Source organism: Heterodontus francisci, chromosome 26 (genome assembly GCF_036365525.1).
Source record: "Heterodontus francisci isolate sHetFra1 chromosome 26, sHetFra1.hap1, whole genome shotgun sequence".
Classification (NCBI taxonomy): Eukaryota; Metazoa; Chordata; class Chondrichthyes; order Heterodontiformes; family Heterodontidae; genus Heterodontus; species Heterodontus francisci.
Genome location: NC_090396.1, coordinates 20,611,075 through 20,635,857, shown reverse-complemented (window position 1 = coordinate 20,635,857; position 24,783 = coordinate 20,611,075). Strand labels below are relative to the sequence as shown.

Genomic DNA, 24,783 nt, shown 5'->3' with positions numbered 1-24,783 from the left:
GGCATCACAAGAAAGACTCACAGTGAATGGGATGCACTGCAGTTTTTATATAAAATAGCAAGCAACAAGGTTTTGCTGACAAGACCGTGATGTTTTGACAATGTCATAGCTAAGGTGAATAGTGGAACTGTCTTATAATCTTGATTTTCAGAAAGCTCTTGATAAAAGTTCCACATAAAAGACTTCTAATGAAACCAAAGCCAACAAAATCAAGAGTAGGGAATTGAGACTGGTTCAAGGTGATATTAAAAATAGGAAACGCAGGGTGCTTCTGAGAGGCATAATGGCAGACTGTGGCAAATGTTGAGTGGAGCTCCGCAGAGATTGGTCCTTGATGCCCTAATGTTTTAATCTATGCAAAAATGGCCTGACGAATAAACATCAGATGTTAGTTTGTCAAATTTGCTAATGACATTAAAATAGGGAGAGCATAGGAGGATATAGAACTGGGCAAATCAGAATTTGCTATCTTATTTTTAAAAATTCAATCCCTTATCCCCATCACCATAGCCTGGCAATTTTCCAATGTGGAGCGCCAGAGAACACCAGTACCTAACTAACACAGTAATAATGGCCCATTGTCAAAGTTGACCTGGGAATGGCCTGATCAGTGATGATAATCCAGGAACAATGTGGCCGATGAATAACAGGGGTTGGCCGATCATTGAAGAATTGTTGCATAAACTTGATTTATTCCCTTGATGATAGGAGATTCAAGGGTGATCTGATCAAGGTAGTTAAAATGGTAAAAGAATTCAATATGGTCGATAGAGAGAAACTATTTCCTCTGACGGAAGGGGGGGAATCGCGAATGAGGGGGCGTATTTTAAAAATTAGAGCCAGGCTGTTCAGGAGGGAAATCAGGAAGCACTTTTTCACACCAAGGGTGGTGGAAATCTGGAATTCTCTCCCCCCAAAAAGGCTGTGGATGCTGGGGACAATTGGAACTTTCAAGATGGAGCTCAATAGATTTTTGTTAGGTAAGAGTATCAAGGGTCCAGAGCTAAGGCAAAACGGAGTTGAGGTGAAGATGAGCTGTGATCTAACTGAATGGCGGAGTAGGACCCCGAGGGATCGAATGGTCTACTCCTGTTTCTATTTTCTTAAAATAATCTGGGAGCCACCTGCTATTGACAATTTATTGGGATTGCCATATCACTCCACATCAGCCAGTAATGGATCATCACTGACAAGGTTTGTTAGCGGCATTTGATGAATGTTATCTCTGCAGTGTCTCCAACCTTTCTTATTTCTTCCCACTATCTACTACCATCTCTATTTTATGCATATTGCCGCCCACAAAGCCATTAAAATGAAGTAAAGTTGCATTCCTTGGCCTATCAAACACAGCCTGATTAGGCTGTTATCGGTGTTACAAGGATGGAAGGGGAAGGCATCATCAGCCCATCAAATCCCCATTCTTCCACAGATCAGACACAGTTTTCCCGGTCTCGGATTGTCCCTAGTTTATATCAGTTCCTGGAGCATACCATCAATCTCTGTGAAATGTCTCCATCAAAAGTGATAGATTGAGACACTGGAGTTTAATTCAAACCTTAATCAGGCCTCTATTGACAGCTATCGTACTCTAACCTCTGAGTCGCAAGATTCTGGGTTCAAGTCCCATTCCAGAGTTTGAGCACAAAAGGCAAGGCTGGCACTTCAGTGTAGTACTGAGGGAGTGCTGCACTGTCGGAGGTGCTGTCTTTTGGATGAGACATTAATCTGAGGCCCCATCTGCCTGCTCAGGTGGATGTGGAAGAGTATTTTGAAAATGAGCCCCTGTGTTCTAGCCAATATTTATCTTTCAATCAACACCACAAAAAAAAATTATCTGGTCATTATCACGTTGCTGCCTGTGGGAGCTTGCTGTGCGCAAAAATTAGCTGCCGCCTTTCCTACATTACAATAGTGACTGCACTTCAGAAAGTGCTTCATTGGCTGTAAAATGCTTTGACATGTCCGGTAGTCGAGAAAAGTATTATATAAATACATATCTTTCTTTTCTGATCGTTTCTCTGACCAGTCTCTTTCCACAGATGCCTGTTCAATGCATTCTGCCACACTGGAACCAATTTACTCTGTGCAGTATATAATTGTATGTGTCTAGCAGCCTCCCCACAGCCTTCACTTCTCGTCCTGATAGTTTTTCATCACTCTCATTACTTTTCAAAATGGCACTGACTCACGGCGGACTCTGGTTCCACAGACGCCGAATGTGCCCTGGTAATTTGCCGGAGTTTGTGTGCTCAGTGTGTAGACTGCTCATGCCAGCAGGCTGTCTGACCATGTGTACATCATGACCCAGTCTGACTCATTCCTCAGTCAGGGCACATGTACATTCCTGGAGGTGCCACTGGCTGGCGTTTGTGAGTTGGAATCCTGGTTGGTCTCCCTGTACCATTGAGGGCATCTGTAAGCCTCGGACTGCTGTCAGGAGGCATGCAGTGAACTCGCTGCAGAAAAAGCTCGGGATCTTCTTCATTTCAAGACTTTGTAGAGTATTGCGCAGTACTGAGTCTTTTTGGTTTAACTGCTGGTGCTCAGATACCTCAGGCACATAACTTACTCCCACTGCCCCTCTACTTTTCAACATGGCCTTCGAGTCTCTAGGTTAGGGAGTGGGAGATTATCTAGAATTCTCATCACTGCCCATTGGCTTACGCTAGGAAGTGGCCTTGTGTGGGTATCAGCTGAGATTGGGTTGGGCTGGGGATGTGATGCCACTGCAGTTAAATAGCCCAGTAACATTCGCTGGCAAAGCTCACGGGTGAATAATGCTCACCTGGGGCTAGGTATTGGAGGGCAATTGGGGAATGTCGCACCAGTAAAGGGGCAACCCCAGCAGGAGAGAAGAGTAGGGAAGGAAAGAAGAGAGAGCAACATTGCTCTTTATCTAAATGGTAGTCAACCATTTAGCCCAACACCAAAGAGCATGGCCTGGATCAGACTGAGGTAAATTTACTGGCCTTCCTATGAAAGGCTTGCATTTATATAGCGCCTTTTACAAACTCAGTACATCCCCAAGTGTTTCACAGCCATGAAGTGCTTTTGAGCTGTAGTCACTGTTGCAGTGTATGCAGCAGCCAATTTGTACACAGCAAGCTCCCATAAACGGCAAACACAATCTCTTAATCTGATTTTTAGTGGCATTGGTTTATATATCGACCAGGACTCCAGGAGAACTCCCTTGCTCTTCTTCCAGTTCTGTATTGGAATCATTTACACCAATCTGAGAGGGCAGATGGGGCCTCATCTAAATGACAGTACCTCTGACAGTGTAGCACTCCTTCAGTATTCCACTGGAGTGTTAGCCTAGATCTCATACTTGAGTTCCTGGAATGGGACTTGAACCCACAACCTTCTGGCTTATAGGAGAGAGTACTGCCGCGATGACCATAGAGCACTGTGGCCTTTACAGGGGAATGAGTGAGGGTTAGAATGTCAAGACGTACGGTGGCAAATACTTAAGGAAGAGGTTCTGGGACAGGAAATAGCCGTGACTGACTTTTTAAGCTGGGATCTGGCAGGTTTCAGCTGTGGTGCTGGGGTGAGGCTGATATTGAGCCCGAAAGGCAGCAAAAGGGTTTGGGGAGTGGGGGGGTGGGGGGGGGAGCGTTGGCAGGAGGCTCAGTCCCCATCTTGAGAGAAACATAGCTGTCAGCCCGTCACAGTGGCTGAACTGCCTTCCCAGATGGACGAGAGATCACAGTGACAGGGGAGCAGAGACATTAATCAAAACTCAGTCAGCAATACCATCTGCAAATGCTGACTTAAGCTGCAGATCCCCCAGGTTCCCTTTACCACCTAAATCAGAGGCTTCATTAGCAACAGCTAGGCCCTGTTAGATGTTAAAATTCAGTCAGGCTCCATATTGGATCCAGTCTGGAATCACTGAGCAGGCAGAATCTCTGGAATGGAAGTAGATAATCTTTGGAGGATTTTCAATGGCTCTCACACATTCATCTCTGCTTTGCATTGCTCCCCAGGTTGCTCAGCTTCTGTTAAACAGTAACATGTGCGTCGCCTTGCTGGAGGGTCAGTCCAAAGATAGCACCGATGCCAACTTCACCACACCACTGCATTTGGCTGCAAAGAACGGGCACAAGGATATTATCAGGTATGGGCTTCTTATCTTAATGCCTGCCCTTGTGTTGCTGAACTAGTATGGGAGGCTTCTTGCAACCCCAGTCCTTTGGGGTCAGCGGTTGTGACTGAATCACAGGCTCAAACTCACTCTTACATAGAATTACATTGAATTTACAGCACATAGCCAGGCCATTCAGCCCAGCAGGGCTATTCTGATGTTTATGCTCCACACACACCTCCTCCCACCTTACTTCATCTTGCCCTATTTGTATATCCTCTGCTCTTTTCTCTTGCACGCACTTCCCTAGCTTCCTTAAGCTTTGGAATTCCCTCCCTAAACTACCAACTCCACTCTCTCCCTTTAAGACACTCCTTAAAACCTACCTCATTGGTCAAACTTTTGGTCACCTGGCCTAATATCTCCATTGTTTCAATTTTTGTCTGATAGTGCTCCTGTGAAGCACCTTGGGATGTTTTACTACGTTAAAAGTTGTTGTTCCCCTTGAATGCATCAGTGTTTTTCACCTGAACTACTCCATGTGATAGAAAGTTTTGCATTCCAACTGCTCTGAAAGGGAAACAAGAGAGTGGGGATCCAGAGAGTAGACACATTAATTACTGGCCCCACCCTCCCACCCCGACTCCCGGCTGAATTTCCAGTTGTAGATTGCATCTCTATGCGCAGGGCCAGGATCCTGGCGGTCTGTTCAGCTCAGGGATGCTGAGCGACTGAACGATTGCCCACAGTCCTCACGCTATCTCCACCTTCCCACTGGTCAGTGGGCACCAGGGGAGAAATCGGGATAAGAGGAGATGGTCTCGACACGGCAAATATTAATGTTCTGCTTTTGAATGGAGTTGATACACTTGTTCTCGTAACTTCGTGCCTTTGCTTTGGACAACAGCGTGGATGTTTTGAAGGAATTACAGGTTGGTTGACAGCGTGACAAGCTGAACTCTACATCCGTGGCCGTGGCCACTATTATACCCTACTGCACGGATGGCTGGTCCCATCCGGTTTTTAGGGGCTTCCACATCCCATATGATGAGGAGGGGCCATTTATCTACTGGAGACAAGTATCCCACTGGATGTCAACCCAGAATTCAGAACCAGAGTCTCCACTAGCAGGGACAGTCTGCAGGAGTTTTGGGGATGAGGCGGGGGGTCAGTTGAACACTGCACCTTCTGACTCAGAGACAGGAATGCTACCTCTGAGCCAAAAGCTGGCTCCAGTGAAGTTTGTAACCACTTTTTGTTTGAAATGAGCTTTAGTGCCAAAACTACAGACAGAAACTGCCTGTGGAATTCTTCAATACTTGTGCATTAATATTTATGCAGTGTGAATCTAAGGCAGCGCACTTTGCCTGGATGCCCCAGGGTTAGATACAGAGTAAAGTTCCTGCTACACTCTCCCCATCATACACTCCCAGGGCAGGGACAGCACGGGTTAGATACTTCTGCTGCATTGGATTCGTGGCGCTGGTTTTCTCGGTCAAATCTAGAGATCGGAAAGTGATGGGAGATGTAGAAGGAGCTCGACACTATGCATCTAAAGCCCGAGCACTCAACATTGCAACCACAGTGCTGAGCATCCTTGTCTTCATAATCTTCATTGCGTTGGCATCCGTTGGCATGTTTCAGGTGATGAAAATACAACAACAGCAACAATGCCATGATTCCTTTGGAGGTGGGAAGTGAAGCAAATCAATGATGGCAGTGTCTCACTGTCCTTGGTGGGAGCTGTTATGTGACCAAATTCTTTTCAACATCTTGATGCAGTCTTAGTCTATTATGGCTTCCTTCTATCTATAACGTCTATATAGTGCTGATATGTTTAAAGTATTCATTTCACAGCAATACAGATTTCTTTTCTATAAAATTTGGCCAAGGTGTGACCTTGATTGTATTAATAATGCAATTGATAACAAAAAAAAGGGTTAGATACAGAGTAAAGCTTGCAAGTGCCTGTGTGTGTGTGTGTGTGTGTGTGTGTGTGTGTGTGTGTGTGTGTGTGTGTGTGTGTGTGTGTGTGTGTGTGTGTGTGTGTGTGTAAGTAATCATGATGTGTTAACCTCATTCCCTGCCTGTCAAATCCATCAGTCTGTTTGTTACACCACCACCCCCCCGCCCTCCCACTGCCCCACTGATGTATGGGTCAGAGTGTTAGAGCGATGCACTAAATCACTTGGACAGTGCCCAGAGTGACACCCAATCCCCTGAACAGACATTGATTTTCCCCTCCCTGAGTTTGAGAAGCTGACACAGAACAGGCTACTGAGCTGGGGCTGCCCTCACTGCCAGCCGTCCTCTGTTGTCTGTCAGACGCCTGTATCTGATTGGGGAGCGGCACTGATCTCTCGCAGTGAGTTAAACAGGTCAGTTACCACGCTTCACGCCCAGTTTCCTGGCTGATGAGCCATTAAATTATAAACAGATTTACTGTCGGCCCGACTCCTGACAGTCAGAACATGTCCTCATTCAGCACGCCCTCTGGCTTTCAAATACAACTAGTATTGCAGTCATGAACAGGAATGGTTTCCTCTGGTTGCTATCTGGTGTGAAATCGGACGTGTGCACTTTTTGAGCTGATGAGTTGAGTACAAACAGGGCCCAGTAGGAATCATTCCAACAAATGTCCTGTTACCCAGCACACAGAGTAAGGCTGTTAGCTATCCTGTGTGGCCAATGTATCCTTAAACAGTGAGTCCAAGCATCACAATGCACCGTCCCTGCCTGCTTGATTATCCCCAGTCCCCCTAACTCTCTGCTTCTCGTTGCTGGGTTACAGTTCCATAGAAGCCACCACCTTCCAGTATTTCACCCGCATGCCAACCAAGGTAATGAGTATGTATTAGCTATTTGGCTGTGGAGGGCGTCAAGATGCGCCCTCACCCTGTGTGCCCTTCCCAGCAGTGGGGGTGGGTACTGCATGCCAGTCAGGAGCAAGGGCACTGGCTGATGTTTCTCTTCCTAACTTGGGGGCACGAAGGCCCATTGCAGAGCCTCCTACAACTGCCCTGGGTGGGATCAGCAGAGGCTGTGGGAACTGTGTGACTCACTAGCATTCTAGACAGGGCTGTTACCAACTGTGCCCATTAGATTGAACACTTGGTGTCCCAGGGAGGACGGGCAATGTTTAATGCGCGACAGAGATGGAACTGCCTAATCGGACTCAAAGAGCTCTGCTAGTCCTAAGGGCCAGCATTGAGTGCAGGGCCATTCACTCGCCGTGGAGAAGCTGGGATAACCTCGCCTTGCAGTAATGTTCACTTGTCCTTCATTTGCTGGAGAGCAAGAAACGGCGAGGGAACAGCATTGAAACTCAGCATCCCACTACGAATCAGTGTGAACTGAGAACATTGCCGTCTTTGAGTCAGCAGCTGATGGGTTCAAGCTCCGCTCCCGGACATGAGCAGGTAATCTAGTCTGGCACCTCAGTGCGGTACCGAGGGAGTGCAGCTTTGTCCTTGATATGAAGAGGTCGATGTGAAAGCTCCCACGGCACTATTTCGAAGAAGAGCAGGGGAGTTCTCCCCGGTGTCCTGGCCAATATTTATCCCTTGACTGACATCACATAAAGACAACTCAATTGGTCATTGCTCTCATTTGCTATTTGTGGGATCTTGCTGTGTGCAAATTGGCCACTGAGCTGGCTTCCATAACAAGAGCGACTACATGTCACAGGTAATATTTTTAGATGTGAAACACCTTGGGATGTCCTGAGGATATGGGGTTGAAACTGGTATTTGCCAGGAGTGTGAAATTGGGCTCGGGCTGAATCGGCAACTCCCTCGCTCCACGCCCGATTTTACTTTCCCATTGGCCCTGTCCGGGTGAAGTGACCTTTTGTTGCAGCCAGTTCAGCTGACGTGACACAGATCAATTGAAGTGTGTTCCTTTTATATTAAAGTAGCTTAAAGGATCTGGTAGGGTAGGTAGAGAAAAACAACTTCCTCTGGTGGCAAAGTCCTTAAAATGAGAGCTAGGCTGTTCAGCGGTGATGCCAGGCAGCACTTCTTCACACAAAGGGTAGTGGAAATCTGGAACACTCTCCCTCAAAAAACTGAGATTGGTAGATTTTTTTTTTAAAGTCGAATGGATTCAGGGATATGGAACCAAAAAACCCCATGCATTTATATAGTGCCTTTGATAAGCTCAGGATGTCCGAAAGTGCTCTAAAGCCAATAGAGTACTGTTGAAGTGTGTAGTCACTGTTGTAGGAAGTGCGGCAGTCAATATGTGCACAGAAAGATCCCACAAACAGCAGTACACTAATAGCTGGGTAATCTGGTGGTTGAGGGACAGCTGTTGTCAGGACACCGAGAAGAATTCCTCTGCTCTTCTTCAAAATAGTGCCACAGGATCCCTTTTATCCACCTGACTGTCTGACAGGGCCTTGGTTTAACGCCTCACCCAAAAGGTGGGGGTGGGGGGAGTGAGAGTGGGGTCGGATGCGGTCAGGGTGAGAGTGGGGTCGAAGTAGGGGTGAGGGGTGGTGCTGGGAGTTGGACGGCCTTAGTCCTTGGCTACATCTACCTTCTGCATGCTGGCAGCAGACTCAGTGATCCCGTGGCTGGCCCACTGAACACACAGAGACAGTTTAGTGCATCAGGTGCCCAAAACTGCCCAGTTAAAGACCCAAGTTGGCATTCTGGGATGAATGGAAGGAGGAATCTTGATGTTCCCAATCCTTGCTCTATGGAGAGCGGAGCCAGATGGGTTAAAATAAGCTGGCAGTGGCTGGTAAATCATTACTTTGCCCGAACTTGATTATTTAGTCACAGCAAGGCATAAAACACCTGAGGAATTTTTAAAAGACTGTCTCCAAGGGCTTTCACTCTGTGCTAAGTGTGCTCTTGTTTATTTGCTTCAGGGGAGCTTTAATGGGACTTGTAATATCAGTCATTAACTAGTAATGAGATGAGAGATTCACGACTTTACGGAGGTGTCCCTTTAACCGAGAATGCTGATTAAAATTGCTCCATTCATAATCACCAGATGTCCTATTAATAGAGTGTAGGTTGTGGGTCTGACTGGAGGAGATCGCCCCCTTGTGTATAAAAACCACTCTGCATGCAATAGACACCAGGCACCAATCCTGATATGAGATCACCCTCTATTAGTAGCATTTATCACGCACATTCCACGTCTATGAGGCAGACAATCTGGTTGTTAAACACACTGACAGGGTGCAGATTATCTCCATGTGTTAAACATGTGATGGGGTGTGGATTATCACTGGCTGCTGGTTAAATCCTCGGTTGTTGGAACGAAACTCATTTTCTGGTTTACAGGCAACAATAGTCCCAGAGTTTGGATGTACTGTACTACGGTCAATTTGAAAGGCCAGTGATGCAGGTAGAAAAAGGGAACATGCTAGTGCCACATGGGAACATGTTAGTGCCACACAGGAGCATGTTAGTGTTACGACTTCTCTGCAGGATGCCCTTGCATACACCTTCTTCGGGGTCCCCTTACACTCTGTCTCTGTGGGGACTCCCTGCACCCTCTCCCTGCAGGATCCCCTTGCACTCTCTCTCTTTGGGGTCTCTGAACTCCATCATGATGTAATTCCCCAGATACTAACTCCATGGAGCTCAACAGAGTCCAGTTAACCCTGTCACTCTTTACATTCCAGGTTGTTAATCAAGGCCGGGATTGAAGCAAACAAAGTGGCTAAAACAGGGACAGCTCTGCACGAGGCAGCACTATGTGGAAAAACTGAGGTGGTCCGATTGCTCCTCGACGTAAGTCTGTTTACATAAGGTTAATTCTGGGCGAGGAAAACAAATCAGCAGTGTGTGTCCTGAGTGCAATAACTCTCTTGACAGTTGAGGTCAAAGGAGAGGAGCTCTCAGTCTCCTATCGACTCTCTAAACTCCTGACCTCACTGAATGCTGGCTGTCTCTTTCCTGATGGATTATAGAGTCATTTACGGCACAGAAGAGGCCATTCAGCCCATCGAGTCCATGCCAGCTCTCCACAGAGCTATCCAGTCAGTCCCACACTCGATCGCTGTAGCCCTGCAAGTTTATTTCCTTCAATTGGCCAGACAATTTCCTTTTGAATTCATTGATTGTCTCTGCTTCCACACCCTTGTGGGCAGTGAGTTCCAGGTCATTACCACCTGCTGTGTAAAAATGTTCATATTCCCCTTGCACCTTTTGCCAAAACCTTCAATTGGTGTGCCGTAGTGCTTGTACCTTTTGTTAATGGGAACTGTTTTCTCTTGTCTAAATAATCTAAAGCTGTCATAATCTTCTACACCTCTATCAAATCTCCCCTCAATCTCCTTTGCTCCAGGGAAAACAACCCCAACTTCTCCAACCTAACCTTGTAACTAAAAATCCCCCATCCCTGGAACCATTCTGGTAAATCTCCTCTTCACCCTCAAGGACTCTCACATCTTTCCTAAAGTGTGATGACCAGACCTGGATGCAATACTCTAGTTTTGGTATAACCAGAGCTTTATAATAGTTAGGCATAACTTCCCTGCTTTTGTACTCAATCCCTCTATTTATGAAGCTCAAGATCCCATTTGCTTTACTAACCACTCTTTCAATATGTCCTGCCACCTTCAAAGGGTGATGCGCATGAACCCCCAGGTTTGTCTGTTCGTGCACACTCTTTAGAACCGTGCCATTAATTCTGCATGACCTCTCCCTATTCCTTCTGCCAAATGCATCATCTCACACTTGTCAGTATTAAATTCTATCTGCCACCTCTCAGCCCATTCTGTTTGCCTATCTATGTCCTGTTGCAGGACACTGTCCTGTTTGCCACACCTCCAAGTTTGGTGTCACTGGCAAATTTTGAGTTTCCACTCTGTATTCCAAGATCCAAGTCATTTATACATAGCAAAAAAAGCAGTGGTCCCAGCACTGACCCTAGGGGAACACCACTGTCTGCCATCCTTCAGTCTGAAAAGCAACCATTTACCATGGCTCACTGTTTTATGTCCTTAAGCCAATTTTTTATCCAATTGGACACTGACCCTCCTATTCCATGAGCCACAATTTTGTTAACTAGCTTTGTATGTGGTACCTTATCAAATTCTTTCTTAAAATCCATATAAACAACATCCACCTCATTCCCTTCATCAACCTTCTCTGTTACTTCATCAAAAAATTCAATTAGATTAGTCAAGCATGATCTGCCTTTTACAAATCCATGCTGGCTATCCTTATTTAACTCCAACCTCTTCAAGTGCCTGTTGATTCTGTCTCTGATTATTATTTCTAAAACCTTACTCACCACTGATGTTAAATTAACTGGTGTGTAGTTGCTAAGACTGTCCTCACACCCTTTCTTGAATAAGGGTCTCACATTTGCTGCTCTCCAATCATCTGGCACCTCCCCCATATCCAGGGAAGATTGGAAGATTATGGCAAACTCCTCCGCTATCTCCATCCTCATTTCCTTTAGGATGAGATGTAAAAGCTTCATCGACGGATCACTTCACCTGACTGTAACTCTGCAACTACTTCTAGCCCCACCACGCCCTCCTTCTGTGTTGTCCAGTCCTCTGAATCTGGCCTCTAGTACATCTCCCCTCCCCAATTCCCATGCTCTACTTTTGTCTTTTAGTCACTTCAGCCTTGCTTTCTGGAATTTTTTAAATTCATTCATGGGATGTGGACATCACTGGCTAGGCCAGCATTTATTGCCCATTGAAGACATTTAAGAATCAATCACATTGCTATGGGTTAGGGCACATGTAGGCCAGGCAAGTATGGCAGGATTCCTTCTCCAAAGGACGTTAGTGAAACAGATGGGTTTTTGAAACAACATCGTTTCATGATCACATGGTCACTATTAGACTAACTTTTAATTCAAGTTTCACAGTCTGTTGTGGGATTTGAACCCATGTCCCCAGAGCATTAGCCTCGGCTGCTGGATTGATAGTCCAGTGATATTACCACTATTCTACTGCCTCCCCTTGATCATTAATGAAAGAGGTTGGGTTTTTAAGAAAGATTTGCATTTCTACAGTGTCTTTCAGGACCGCGACATCCCAAAGAACTTTGCAACAACTGAAGAACTTTTGAAGTGTAGTCGCTGTTTTATTGCAGGAAAAACAGCAGCTAATTTTGTGCACAGCAGGATCCCACAAGCAGCAATGTGAGAACGACCAGATCTTCTGCTTTAGTGATGTTGGTTGAGGGATAAATGTTGACCAGGACACTGAGGGAGAACTCTCCTGCTCGTCTTTAAAATCATACTGTAGGAACTTTGATGTCCATTTGAGAGGGCACACAGGGCAGATTTATTATAATTCAGTGTCATAACATGTTCTGGTGGGATTTAAACTCTTGATCACCGGGTTGTTACTCCAGTACCAATCAGTAATGATAATATGTACATAAACCAGAATGTTCGCTACTGTGGTCTGAGATTTTGGCAACTGTGAAACACAAACTATATTTTGTTCAGAAGACTTCTGTGCATTTGTCTCACGCTCTCTACCTTGAGTTCTTCTCTCACCATATTCAGTTTGACTGCTGGGGGGGACGGGTGGGTTGGGGTTCGGCCTCAACATTTATCCCAACTTCTGCCTTGAATCCTCTCTGCAGGCTGGCATTGACGTCAACATCAGGAACACTTACAACCAAACAGCCCTGGACATTGTCAACCAATTCACCACCTCCCAGGCCAGCAAAGAGATCAAGCAACTACTGAGAGGTAAAGAGGGATGGGGGCAGTGCCAGGCGCTGGCAACAAGGGTAGGGGCGCGAAATGAAAAGTGCTGTGCATTTGTTGGGACTGTGCTGCTGCATCTCTCTTCCCCCATCTCTCTCTCTCTCCCTCATCTCTCTCTCTCTCCAGATGATGGGAGTGTGCTGCTGGGATGCAAGGTGTATGCTGCTGGGTTGATGGGAATGGACTGCTGGGATGATGGGAGTGTACTGCTGGGATGATGGGAGTGTACTGCTGGGATGATGGGAGTGTGCTGCTAGGTTGTGGAGAGTGTGCTGCTGGGCTGTTGGGTGTGTTCTGTACAGTTGCCAGCAATTTTCTGCTGGGGTTTTAGAAACCTGCTGGACTCTTAGAGAGTGCTGTTGTTTTGGGTAACAAAGTGAGGACATGTTCCTTCTGTAGTAATGTACAGAACTATAAACAAATAACAGAAATTCATATAAACCATCAAACAAAGGTAGCGGGTAAATCGCGTTAGTACCAACTGTAAATGGTAAGGATTATCTTAACCATTCCAATGGGGGCTGTGCTATAGTGTAGGTGCTCAGTGTGTCGGCAATATTGCACTGCCTATGACTTCATACTGTTTCTCATCATCTGAGACTCTCTTCCTAACAGAAGCCTCTGGAATCCTGCAAGTTCGAGCCCTTAAGGATTATTGGAACATTCACGACCCCACGTCACTCAATATCAGGGCTGGGGATGTTATCATGGTAAGTAAAGCCGTGAGTGTGGTGAGAAAGGAACAGCAGGATTGTTGCAGGTGTAATTACTTGTTAATATGAAAGAGACAATCTAGCCATCAGCCCACATGGTTTGAACAGCAGTGCTGCTGTACTGTGTCATCTGAACCAGAGGAAAGAATGTGTGTGTTTATGATGTTGCTCCACATTGTGACCTGATGAGTGGTTCTCCCCTGTGTATGTTAAAGGGAATAACAGCCCCTGTGCATATTAAAGGGAATAGCAGCCCCTGTGTATATTATAGGGAATAGCAGTTCCTGTGAATATTACAGGAAATAGCAGCGCCTATGTATGTTAAAGGGAATAGCAGCCCCTGTGTATGTTAAAGGGAATAGCAGCCCCTGTGTATATTATAGGGAATAGCAGTTCCTGTGAATATTACAGGAAATAGCAGCCCCTGTGCATGTTAAAGGGAATAGCAGCCCCTGTGTATGTTAAAGGGAATAACAGCCCCTGTGCATATTAAAGGGAATAGCAGCCCCTGTGTATGTTAAAGGGAATAGCAGTTCCTGTGTATATTATATGGAAAAGCAGTTCCTGTGAATATTACAGGGAACAGCAGCCCCTGTTTATGTTAAAGGGAATAGCAGCCCCTGTGTATGGTAAAGGGAAATGCAGTTCCTGTGAATGTTACAGGGAACAGCAGTTCCTGTGAATACTATAGGGAACAGCAGCTCCTGTGTATATTATAGGGAACAGCAGTTCCTGTGAATATTCTAGGGAATCGCAGCCCCTGTGTATATTATGGGGAACAGCAGCTCCGGTGTATATTATAGGGATCACAGCCCCTGTGTATATTATAGGGAATAGTAGTTCCTGTGAAGATTATAGGGAATATCAGCCCCTGTGTATATTTTCGGGAATAGCAGTTCCTGTGAATATTATAGGGAATAGCAGCCCCTGTGTATATTATAGGGAACAGCACCCCCTGTGTATATTATAGGGAATAGCAGTTCCTGTGAATATTAAAGGGAACAGCAGCCCCAGTGTATATTATAGGGAACAGCAGTTCCTGTGAATATTACAGGGAATAGCAGCCCCTGTTTATGTTAAAGGGAACAGCAGCCCCTGTGTATGTTAAAGGGAATAGCAGTTCCTGTGAATATTGCAGGGAATAGCAGCCCCTGTGCATGTTCAAGGGAATAGCAGCCCCTGTGTATGTTAAAGGGAATAGCAGCCCCTGTGTATGTTAAAGGGAATAGCAGCCCCTGTGTATGTTAAACAGAATAGCAGCCCCTGTGTATGTAAGAGGGAATAGCAGTTCCTGTGAATATTACAGGGAACTGCAGCCCCTGTGTATGTGAAAGGGAATAGCAGCCCCTGTGACTTTATAGGGAATAGCAGTTCCTGTGAATATTCTAGGGAACAGCAGCCTCTGTGTATATTATAGGGAATAGCAGCCCCTGTGTATGTTAAAGGGATATCAGCCTCTGTGCATGTTAAAGGGAATAGCAGCCCCTGTGTATATTATAGGGAACAGTGGTTCCTGTGACTATTATAGGGAACAGCAGCCCCTGTGTATATTATCGGGAATAGCAGTTCCTGTGAATATTATAGGGAACAGCAGCCCCAGTGTATATTACAGGGAACAGCAGTTCCTGTGAATATTATAGGGAATAGCAGCCCCTGTGAATATTATAGGGAACAGCAGCCCCAGTGTATATTATAGGGAACAGCAGTTCCTGTGAATATTATAGGGAAGAGCAGCCCCTGTGATTATTATAGAGAACAGCACCCCATGTGTATATTATAGGGAATAGCAGTTCCTGTGAATATTCTAGGGAATCGCAGCCCCTGTGAATGTTAAAAGGAACAGCACCCCCTGTGCATATTATAGGGAATAGCAGTTCCTGTGAATATTATAGGGAACAGCAGCCCCAGTGTATATTATAGGGAACAGCAGTTCCTGTGAATATTATAGGGAACAGCAGTTCCTGTGAATATTATAGGGAATAGCAGTTCCTGTGAATATTCTAGGGAATAGCAGCCCCTGTGTATATTATAGGGAACAGCGCCACCTGTGTATATTATAGGGAATAGCAGTTCCTGTGAATATTATAGGGAATAGCAGTTCCTGTGAATATTATAGGGAACAGCACCCCCTGTGTATATTTTAGGGAATAGCAATTCCTGTGAATATTCTGGGGAACAGCAGCCCCTGTGAATATTATAGGGAATAGCAGTTCCTGCGAATATTGAAGGGAACAGCACCCCCTGTGTATATTATAGGGAATAGCAGTTCCTGCGAATATTGAAGGGAACAGCACCCCCTGTGTATATTATAGGGAATAGCAGTTCCTGCGAATATTGAAGGGAACAGCACCCCCTGTGTATATTATAGGGAATAGCAGTTCCTGTGAATATTATCGGGAACAGCAGCCCCAGTGTATATTATAGGGAACAGCAGTACCTGTGAATATTAAAGGGAACTGCACCCCCTGTGTATATTATAGGGAATAGCAGCCCCTGTGAATATTATAGGGAATAGCAGCCCCTGTGTATATTTTTGGGAATAGCAGTTCCTGTGAATATTATAGGGAATAGCAGCCCCAGTGTATGTTAAAGGGAATAGCAGACCCAGTGTATGTGAAAGGGAAGAGCAGCCCCTGTATATATTATAGGGAACTGCACACCCTGTGTATATTATAGGGAATAGCAGCCCCTGTGAATATTATAGGGAATAGCAGCCCCTGTGTATATTTTCGGGAATAGCAGTTCCTGTGAATATTATAGGGAACAGCAGCCCCAGTGTATATTATAGGGAACAGCTGTTCCTGTGAATATTATAGGGAATAGCAACGCCTGTGTATATTATGGAGAATAGCAGTTCCTGTGAATATTCTAGGGAATAGCAGCCCCTGTGTATATTATAGGGAATAGCAGCCCCTGTGAATATTATAGGGAACAGCACCCTCTGTGTATATTATAGGGAGTAGCAGTTGCTGTGAATATTATAGGGAACAGCACCCCCTGTGTATATTATAGGGAATAGCAGTTCCTGTGAAAATTATAGGCAACAGCAGCCCCAGTGTATATTATAGGGAACAGCAGTACCTGTGAATTTTCCAGGGAATCGCAGCCCCTGTGGATATTATAGGGAACAGCACCCCCTGTGTATATTATAGGGAACAGCAGCTCCGGTGTATATTATAGGGATCACAGCCCCTGTGTATATTATAGGGAATAGTAGTTCCTGTGAAGATTATAGGGAATATCAGCCCCTGTGTATATTTTCGGGAATAGCAGTTCCTGTGAATATTATAGGGAATAGCAGCCCCTGTGTATATTATAGGGAACAGCACCCCCTGTGTATATTATAGGGAATAGCAGTTCCTGTGAATATTAAAGGGAACAGCAGCCCCAGTGTATATTATAGGGAACAGCAGTTCCTGTGAATATTATAGGGAATAGTAGCCCCTGTGAATATTATAGGGAACAGCAGCCCCAGTGTATATTGTAGGGAACAGCAGTTCCTGTGAATATTATAGGGAATAGCAGCCCCCGTGATTATTATAGGGAACAGCACCCCCTGTGAATATTATAGGGAATAGTAGCCCCTGTGAATATTACAGGGAACAGCACCCCCTGTGTATATTATTGGGAACAGCAGTTCCTGTGAATGTTGCAGGGAATAGCAGCCCCTGTGTATATTATAGGGAACACAGCCCCTGTGTATATTATAGGGAATAGTAGTTCCTGTGAATATTATAGGGAATAGCAGCCCCTGTGTATATTTTCGGCAATAGCAGTTCCTGTGAATATTATAGGGAACAGCAGTTCCTGTGAATATTCTAGGGAATAGTAGCCCCTGTGAATATTACAGGGAACAGCAGCCCCAGTGTATATTGTAGGGAACAGCAGTTCCTGTGAATATTATAGGGAATAGCAGTTCCTGTGAATATTCTAGGGAATAGCAGCCCATGTGTATATTATACGGAATAGCAGTTCCTGATAATATTAAGGGAACAGCACCCCCTGTGTATATTATTGGGAACAGCACCCCCTGTGTATATTATTGGGAACAGCACCCCCTGTGTATATTATTGGGAACAGCACCCCCTGTGTATATTATTGGGAACAGCAGTTCCTGTGAATATTATAGGGAATAGCAGCTCCTGTGTATATTATAGGGAACGCAGCCCCTGTGTATATTATAGGGAATAGTAGTTCCTGTGAATATTATAGGGAATAGCAGCCCCTGTGTATATTTTCGGGAATAGCAGTTCCTGTGAATATTATAGGGAATAGCAGCCCCTGTGAATATTATAGGGAACAGCAGTTCCTGTGAATATTATCGGGAATAGCAGCCCCTGTGAATATGAAAGGGAACAGCAGCCCCAGTGTATATTGTAGGGAACAGCACCCCCTGTGTATATTATAAGGAATAGCAGTTCCTGTGAATATTTTAGGCAACAGCACCCCCTGTGTATATTATAGGGAATAGCAGCCCCTGTGAATATTATAGGGAACAGCACCCCTTGTGTACATTATAGGGAATAGCAGTTCCTGTGAATATTATAGGGAACAGCACCCCCTGTGTATATTATAGGGAACAGCAGTTCCTGTCAATATTAGAGGGAACAGCAGCCCCAGTGTATATTATAGGGAACAGCAGTTCCTGTGAATATTATAGGGAATAGTAGCCTATGTGAATATTATAGGGAACAGCAGCCACAGAGTATATTGTAGGGAACAGCAGTTCCTGTGAATATTATAGGGAATAGCAGCCCCCGTGATTATTATAGGGAACAGCACCCCCTGTGTATATTATAGGGAATAGCAGTTCCTGTGAATATTAAAGGGAACAGCAGCCCCAGTGAAAATTATAGGGAACAGCAACTCCTGTGAATATTATAGGGAATAGTAGCCCCTGTGAATATTGCAGGGAACAGCAGCCCCAGTGTATATTGTAGGGAACAGCAGTTCCTGTGAATATTATAGGGAATAGCAGCCCATGTGTATATTATAGGGAATAGCAGTTCCTGTGAATATTAAGGGAACAGCACCCCCTCTGTATATTATTGGGAACAGCAGTTCCTGTGAATATTATAGGGAACACAGCCCCTGTGTATATTGTAGGGAATAGTAGTTCCTGTGAATATTATAGGGAATAGCAGCCCCTGTGTATATTTTCGGGAACAGCAGTTCCTGTGAATATTACAGGGAATAGCAGTTCCTGTGAATATTACAGGGAATAGCAGTTCCTGTGAATATTCCAGGGAATAGCAGCCCATGTGTATATTATAGGGAATAGCAGTTCCTGTGATTATTAAGGGAACAGCACCCCCTGTGTATATTATTGGGAACAGCAGTTCCTGTGAATATTATAGGGAATAGCAGCTCCTGTGTATATGATAGGGAATAGTAGTTCCTGTGAATATTAAAGGGAACAGCAGCCCCAGTGTATATTATAGGGAACAGCAGTTCCTGTGAATATTTTAGGCAACAGCACCCCCTGTGTATATTATAGGGAATAGTAGTTCCTGTGAATATTAAAGGGAACAGCAGCCCCAGTGTATATTATAGGGAACAGCAGTTCCTGTGAATATTTTAGGCAACAGCACCCCCTGTGTATATTATAGGGAATAGCAGCCCCTGTGAATATTATAGGGAACAGCACCCCCTGTGTATATTATAGGGAATAGCAGTTCCTGTGAATATTATAGGGAACAGCACCCCCTGTGTATATTATAGGGAATAGCAGATCCTGTGAATATTATAGGGAACAGCAGCCCCAGTGTATATTATAGGGAACAGCTGTTCCTGTGAATATTATAGGGAATAGCAGCCCCTGTGTATATTATGGGGAATAGCAGTTCCTGTGAATATTCTAGGGAATAGCAGCCCCTATGTATATTATAGGGAACAGCAGTTCCTGTGAATATTTTAGGCAACAGCACCCCCTGTGTATATTATAGGGAATAGCAGCCCCTGTGAATATTATAGGGAACAGCACCCCCTGTGTATATTATAGGGAATAGCAGTTCCTGTGAATATTATAGGGAACAGCACCCCCTGTGTATATTATAGGGAATAGCAGTTCCTGTGAATATTAAAGGGAACAGCAGCCCCAGTGTATATTATAGGGAACAGCTGTTCCTGTGAATATTATAGGGAATAGCAGCCCCTGTGTATATTATGGGGAATAGCAGTTCCTGTGAATATTCTAGGGAATAGCAGCCCCTGTGTATATTATAGGGAATAGCAGCCCCTGTGAATATTATAGGGAACAGCACCTTCTGTGTATATTATAGGGAATAGCAGTTCCTGTGAATATTATAGGGAACAGCACCCCCTGTGTGTATTATAGGGAATAGCAGTTCCTGTGAATATTATAGGGAACAGCAGCCCCAGTGTATATTATAGGGAATAGCAGTTCCTGTGAATATTAAAGGGAACAGCAGCCCCAGTGTATATTATAGGGAACAGCAGTTCCTGTGAATATTATAGGGAATAGAAGCCCCTGTGAATATTATAGGGAACAGCAGCGCCAGAGTATATTGTAGGGAACAGCAGTTCCTGTGAATATTATAGGGAATAGCAGCCCCCGTGATTATTATAGGGAACAGCACCCCCTGTGTATATTATAGGGAATAGCAGTTCCTGTGAATATTAAAGGTAACAGCAGCCCCAGTGAAAATTATAGGGAACAGCAGCTCCTGTGAATATTATAGGGAATAGTAGTCCCTGTGTATATTGTAGGGAACAGCAGCCCCAGTGCATATTGTAGGGAACAGCAGTTCCTGTGAATATTATAGGGAATAGCAGTTCCTGTGAATATTAAGGGAACAGCACCCCCTCTGTATATTATACGGAATAGCAGTTCCTGTGAATATTATACGGAATAGCAGCTCCTGTGTATATTATCGGGAACACAGCCCCTGTGTATATTATAGGGAACAGCACCCCCTGTGTATATTATAGGGAATAGCAGTTCCTGTGAATATTATAGGGAACAGCAGCCCCAGTGAAAATTATAGGGAACAGCAACTCCTGTGAATATTATAGGGAATAGTAGCCCCTGTGAATATTGCAGGGAACAGCAGCCCCAGTGTATATTGTAGGGAACAGCAGTTCCTGTGAATATTATAGGGAATAGCAGCCCATGTGTATATTATAGGGAATAGCAGTTCCTGTGAATATTAAGGGAACTGCACCCCCTCTGTATATTATTGGGAACAGCAGTTCCTGTGAATATTATAGGGAACACAGCCCCTGTGTATATTGTAGGGAATAGTAGTTCCTGTGAATATTATAGGGAATAGCAGCCCCTGTGTATATTTTCGGGAACAGCAGTTCCTGTGAATATTACAGGGAATAGCAGTTCCTGTGAATATTACAGGGAATAGCAGTTCCTGTGAATATTCCAGGGAATAGCAGCCCATGTGTATATTATAGGGAATAGCAGTTCCTGTGATTATTAAGGGAACAGCACCCCCTGTGTATATTATTGGGAACAGCAGTTCCTGTGAATATTATAGGGAATAGCAGCTCCTGTGTATATGATAGGGAATAGTAGTTCCTGTGAATATTAAAGGGAACAGCAGCCCCAGTGTATATTATAGGGAACAGCAGTTCCTGTGAATATTTTAGGCAACAGCACCCCCTGTGTATATTATAGGGAATAGTAGTTCCTGTGAATATTAAAGGGAACAGCACCCCCTGTGTATATTATTGGGAACAGCAGTTCCTGTGAATATTATAGGGAATAGCAGCTCCTGTGTATATGATAGGGAATAGTAGTTCCTGTGAATATTAAAGGGAACAGCAGCCCCAGTGTATATTATAGGGAACAGCAGTTCCTGTGAATATTTTAGGCAACAGCACCCCCAGTGTATATTATAGGGAATAGCAGCCCCTGTGAATATTATAGGGAACAGCACCCCCTGTGTATATTATAGGGAATAGCAGTTCCTGTGAATATTATAGGGAACAGCACCCCCTGTGTATATTATAGGGAATAGCAGATCCTGTGAATATTATAGGGAACAGCAGCCCCAGTGTATATTATAGGGAACAGCTGTTCCTGTGAATATTATAGGGAATAGCAGCCCCTGTGAATATTATAGGGAACAGCACCCCCTGTGTATATTATAGGGAATAGCAGTTCCTGTGAATATTAAAGGGAACAGCACCCCCTGTGTATATTATAGGGAATAGCAGTTCCTGTGAATATTAAAGGGAACAGCAGCCCCAGTGTATATTATAGGGAACAGCTGTTCCTGTGAATATTATAGGGAATAGCAGCCCCTGTGTATATTATGGGGAATAGCAGTTCCTGTGAATATTATAGGGAATAGCAGCCCCTGTGTATATTATGGGGAATAGCAGTTCCTGTGAATATTCTAGGGAATAGCAGCCCCTGTGTATATTATAGGGAATAGCAGCCCCTGTGAATATTATAGGGAACAGCACCTTCTGTGTATATTATAGGGAATAGCAGTTCCTGTGAATATTATAGGGAACAGCACCCCCTGTGTGTATTATAGGGAATAGCAGTTCCTGTGAATATTATAGGGAACAGCAGCCCCAGTGTATATTATAGGGAATAGCAGTTCCTGTGAATATTAAAGGGAACAGCAGCCCCAGTGTATATTATAGGGAACAGCAGTTCCTGTGAATATTATAGGGAATAGAAGCCCCTGTGAATATTATAGGGAACAGCAGCCCCAGAGTATATTGTAGGGAACAGCAGTTCCTGTGAATATTATAGGGAATAGCAGCCCCCGTGATTATTATAGGGAACAGCACCCCCTGTGTATATTATGGGGAATAGCAGTTCCTGTGAATATTAAAGGGAACAGCAGCCCCAGTGAAAATTATAGGGAACAGCAGCTCCTGTGAATATTATAGGGAATAGTAGCCCCTGTGTATATTGTAGGGAACAGCAGCCCCAGTGCATATTGTAGGGAACAGCAGTTCCTGTGAATATTATAGGGAATAGCAGTTCCTGTGAATATTAAGGGAACAGCACCCCCTCTGTATATTATACGGAATAGCAGTTCCTGTGAATATTATACGGAATAGCAGCTCCTGTGTATATTATCGGGAACACAGCCCCTGTGTATATTATAGGGAATAGTAGTTCCTGTGAATATTATAGGGAATAGGAGCCCCTGTGTATATTTTCGGGAACAGCAGTTCCTGTGAATATTGCAGGGAATAGCAGTTCCTGTGAATATTCCAGGGAATAGCAGCCCATGTGTATATTATAGGGAATAGCAGTTCCTGTGATTATTAAGGGAACAGCACCCCCTGTGTATATTATTGGGAACAGCAGTTCCTGTGAATATTATAGGGAATAGCAGCTCCAGTGTATATGATAGGGAACACAGCCCCTGTGTATTTTTTAGGGAATAGTAGTTCCTGTGAATATTAAAGGGAACAGCAGCCCCAGTGTATATTATAGGGAACAGCAGTTCCTGTGAATATTTTAGGCAACAGCACCCCCTGTGTATATTATAGGGAATAGCAGCCCCTGTGAATATTATAGGGAACAGCACCCCCTGTGTATATTATAGGGAATAGCAGTTCCTGTGAATATTATAGGGAACAGCACCCCCTGTGTATATTATAGGGAATAGCAGTTCCTGTGAATATTATAGGGAACAGCTTTTCCTGTGAATATTATAGGGAATAGCAGCCCCTGTGTATATTATGGGGAATAGCAGTTCCTGTGAATATTATAGGGAATAGCAGCCCCTGTGTATATTATGGGGAATAGCAGTTCCTGTGAATATTCTAGGGAATAGCAGCCCCTGTGTATATTATAGGGAATAGCAGCCCCTGTGAATATTATAGGGAACAGCACCTTCTGTGTATATTATAGGGAATAGCAGTTCCTGTGAATATTATAGGGAACAACACCCCCTGTGTGTATTATAGGGAATAGCAGTTCCTGTGAATATTATAGGGAACAGCAGCCCCAGTGTATATTATAGGGAACAGCAGTACCTGTGAAGATTCTAGGGAATCGCAGCCCCTGTGTATATTATAGGGAATAGCAGCCTGTGTGAATATTATAGGGAATAGCAGCCCCTGTGTATATTATAGGGAATATCAGCCCCTGTGTATATTATAGGGAATAGCAGTTCCTGTGAATATTACAGGGAATAGCAGCCCCTGTGTATGTTAAAACGAAAAGCAGCTCCTGTGTATATTATAGGGAACAGCAGCCCCTGTGTATGTTAAAGGCAATAGCAGCCCCTGTGTATATTATGGGGAACAACAGTTCCTGTGAATATTATAGGGAAAAGCAGCCCCTGTGTATATTATAGGGAATAGCAGCCCCTGTGTATGGTAAAGGGAAATGCAGTTCCTGTGAATGTTACAGGGAACAGCAGTTCCTGTGAATACTATAGGGAACAGCAGCTCCTGTGTATATTATAGGGAACAGCAGTTCCTGTGAATATTCTAGGGAATCGCAGCCCCTGTGTATATTATGGGGAACAGCAGCCCCAGTGTATATAATAGGGATCACAGCCCCTGTGTATATTATAGGGAATAGTAGTTCCTGTGAAGATTATAGGGAATATCAGCCCCTGTGTATATTTTCGGGAATAGTAGTTCCTGTGAAGATTATAGGGAATATCAGCCCCTGTGTATATTTTCGGGAATAGCAGTTCCTGTGAATATTATAGGGAATAGCAGCCCCTGTGTATATTATAGGGAACAGCACCCCCTGTGTATATTATAGGGAATAGCAGTTCCTGTGAATATTAAAGGGAACAGCAGCCCCAGTGTATATTATAGGGAACAGCAGTTCCTGTGAATATTATAGGGAATAGTAGCCCCTGTGAATATTATAGGGAACAGCAGCCCCAGTGTATATTGTAGGGAACAGCAGTTCCTGTGAATATTATAGGGAATAGCAGCCCCAGTGTATATTATAGGGAACAGCAGTTCCTGTGAATATTATAGGGAATAGTAGCCCCTGTGAATATTACAGGGAACAGCAGTTCCTGTGAATATTATAGGGAATAGCAGCCCCTGTGATTATTATAGGGAACAGCACCCCCTGTGTATATTATAGGGAACAGCAGTTCCTGTGAATATTATAGGGAATAGTAGCCCCTGTGAATAATACAGGGAACAGCACCCCCTGTGTATATTATTGGGAACAGCAGTTCCTGTGTATATTATAGGGAACACAGCCCCTGTGTATATTATAGGGAATAGTAGTTCCTGTGAATATTATAGGGAATAGCAGCCCCTGTGTATATTTTCGGCAATAGCAGTTCCTGTGAATATTAT

General features: G+C 44.4%; 1 protein-coding gene across 4 annotated transcripts in view; it reads left to right on the top strand.

Moving 5' to 3' along the window:
- The window catches only part of LOC137384217 (caskin-2-like), a 276,988-nt gene that overhangs the window by 199,004 nt on the left and 53,201 nt on the right, over nt 1–24,783 (top strand). For all 4 annotated transcript variants that reach the window (XM_068057900.1, XM_068057898.1, XM_068057896.1 and 1 more), the window contains exons 6-9: nt 3,990–4,120; nt 9,729–9,837; nt 12,664–12,772; nt 13,406–13,500. In XM_068057900.1, the coding sequence (XP_067914001.1) occupies nt 3,990–4,120; nt 9,729–9,837; nt 12,664–12,772; nt 13,406–13,500 (444 nt within the window). The remainder of the gene's footprint in view (nt 1–3,989; nt 4,121–9,728; nt 9,838–12,663; nt 12,773–13,405; nt 13,501–24,783) is intronic.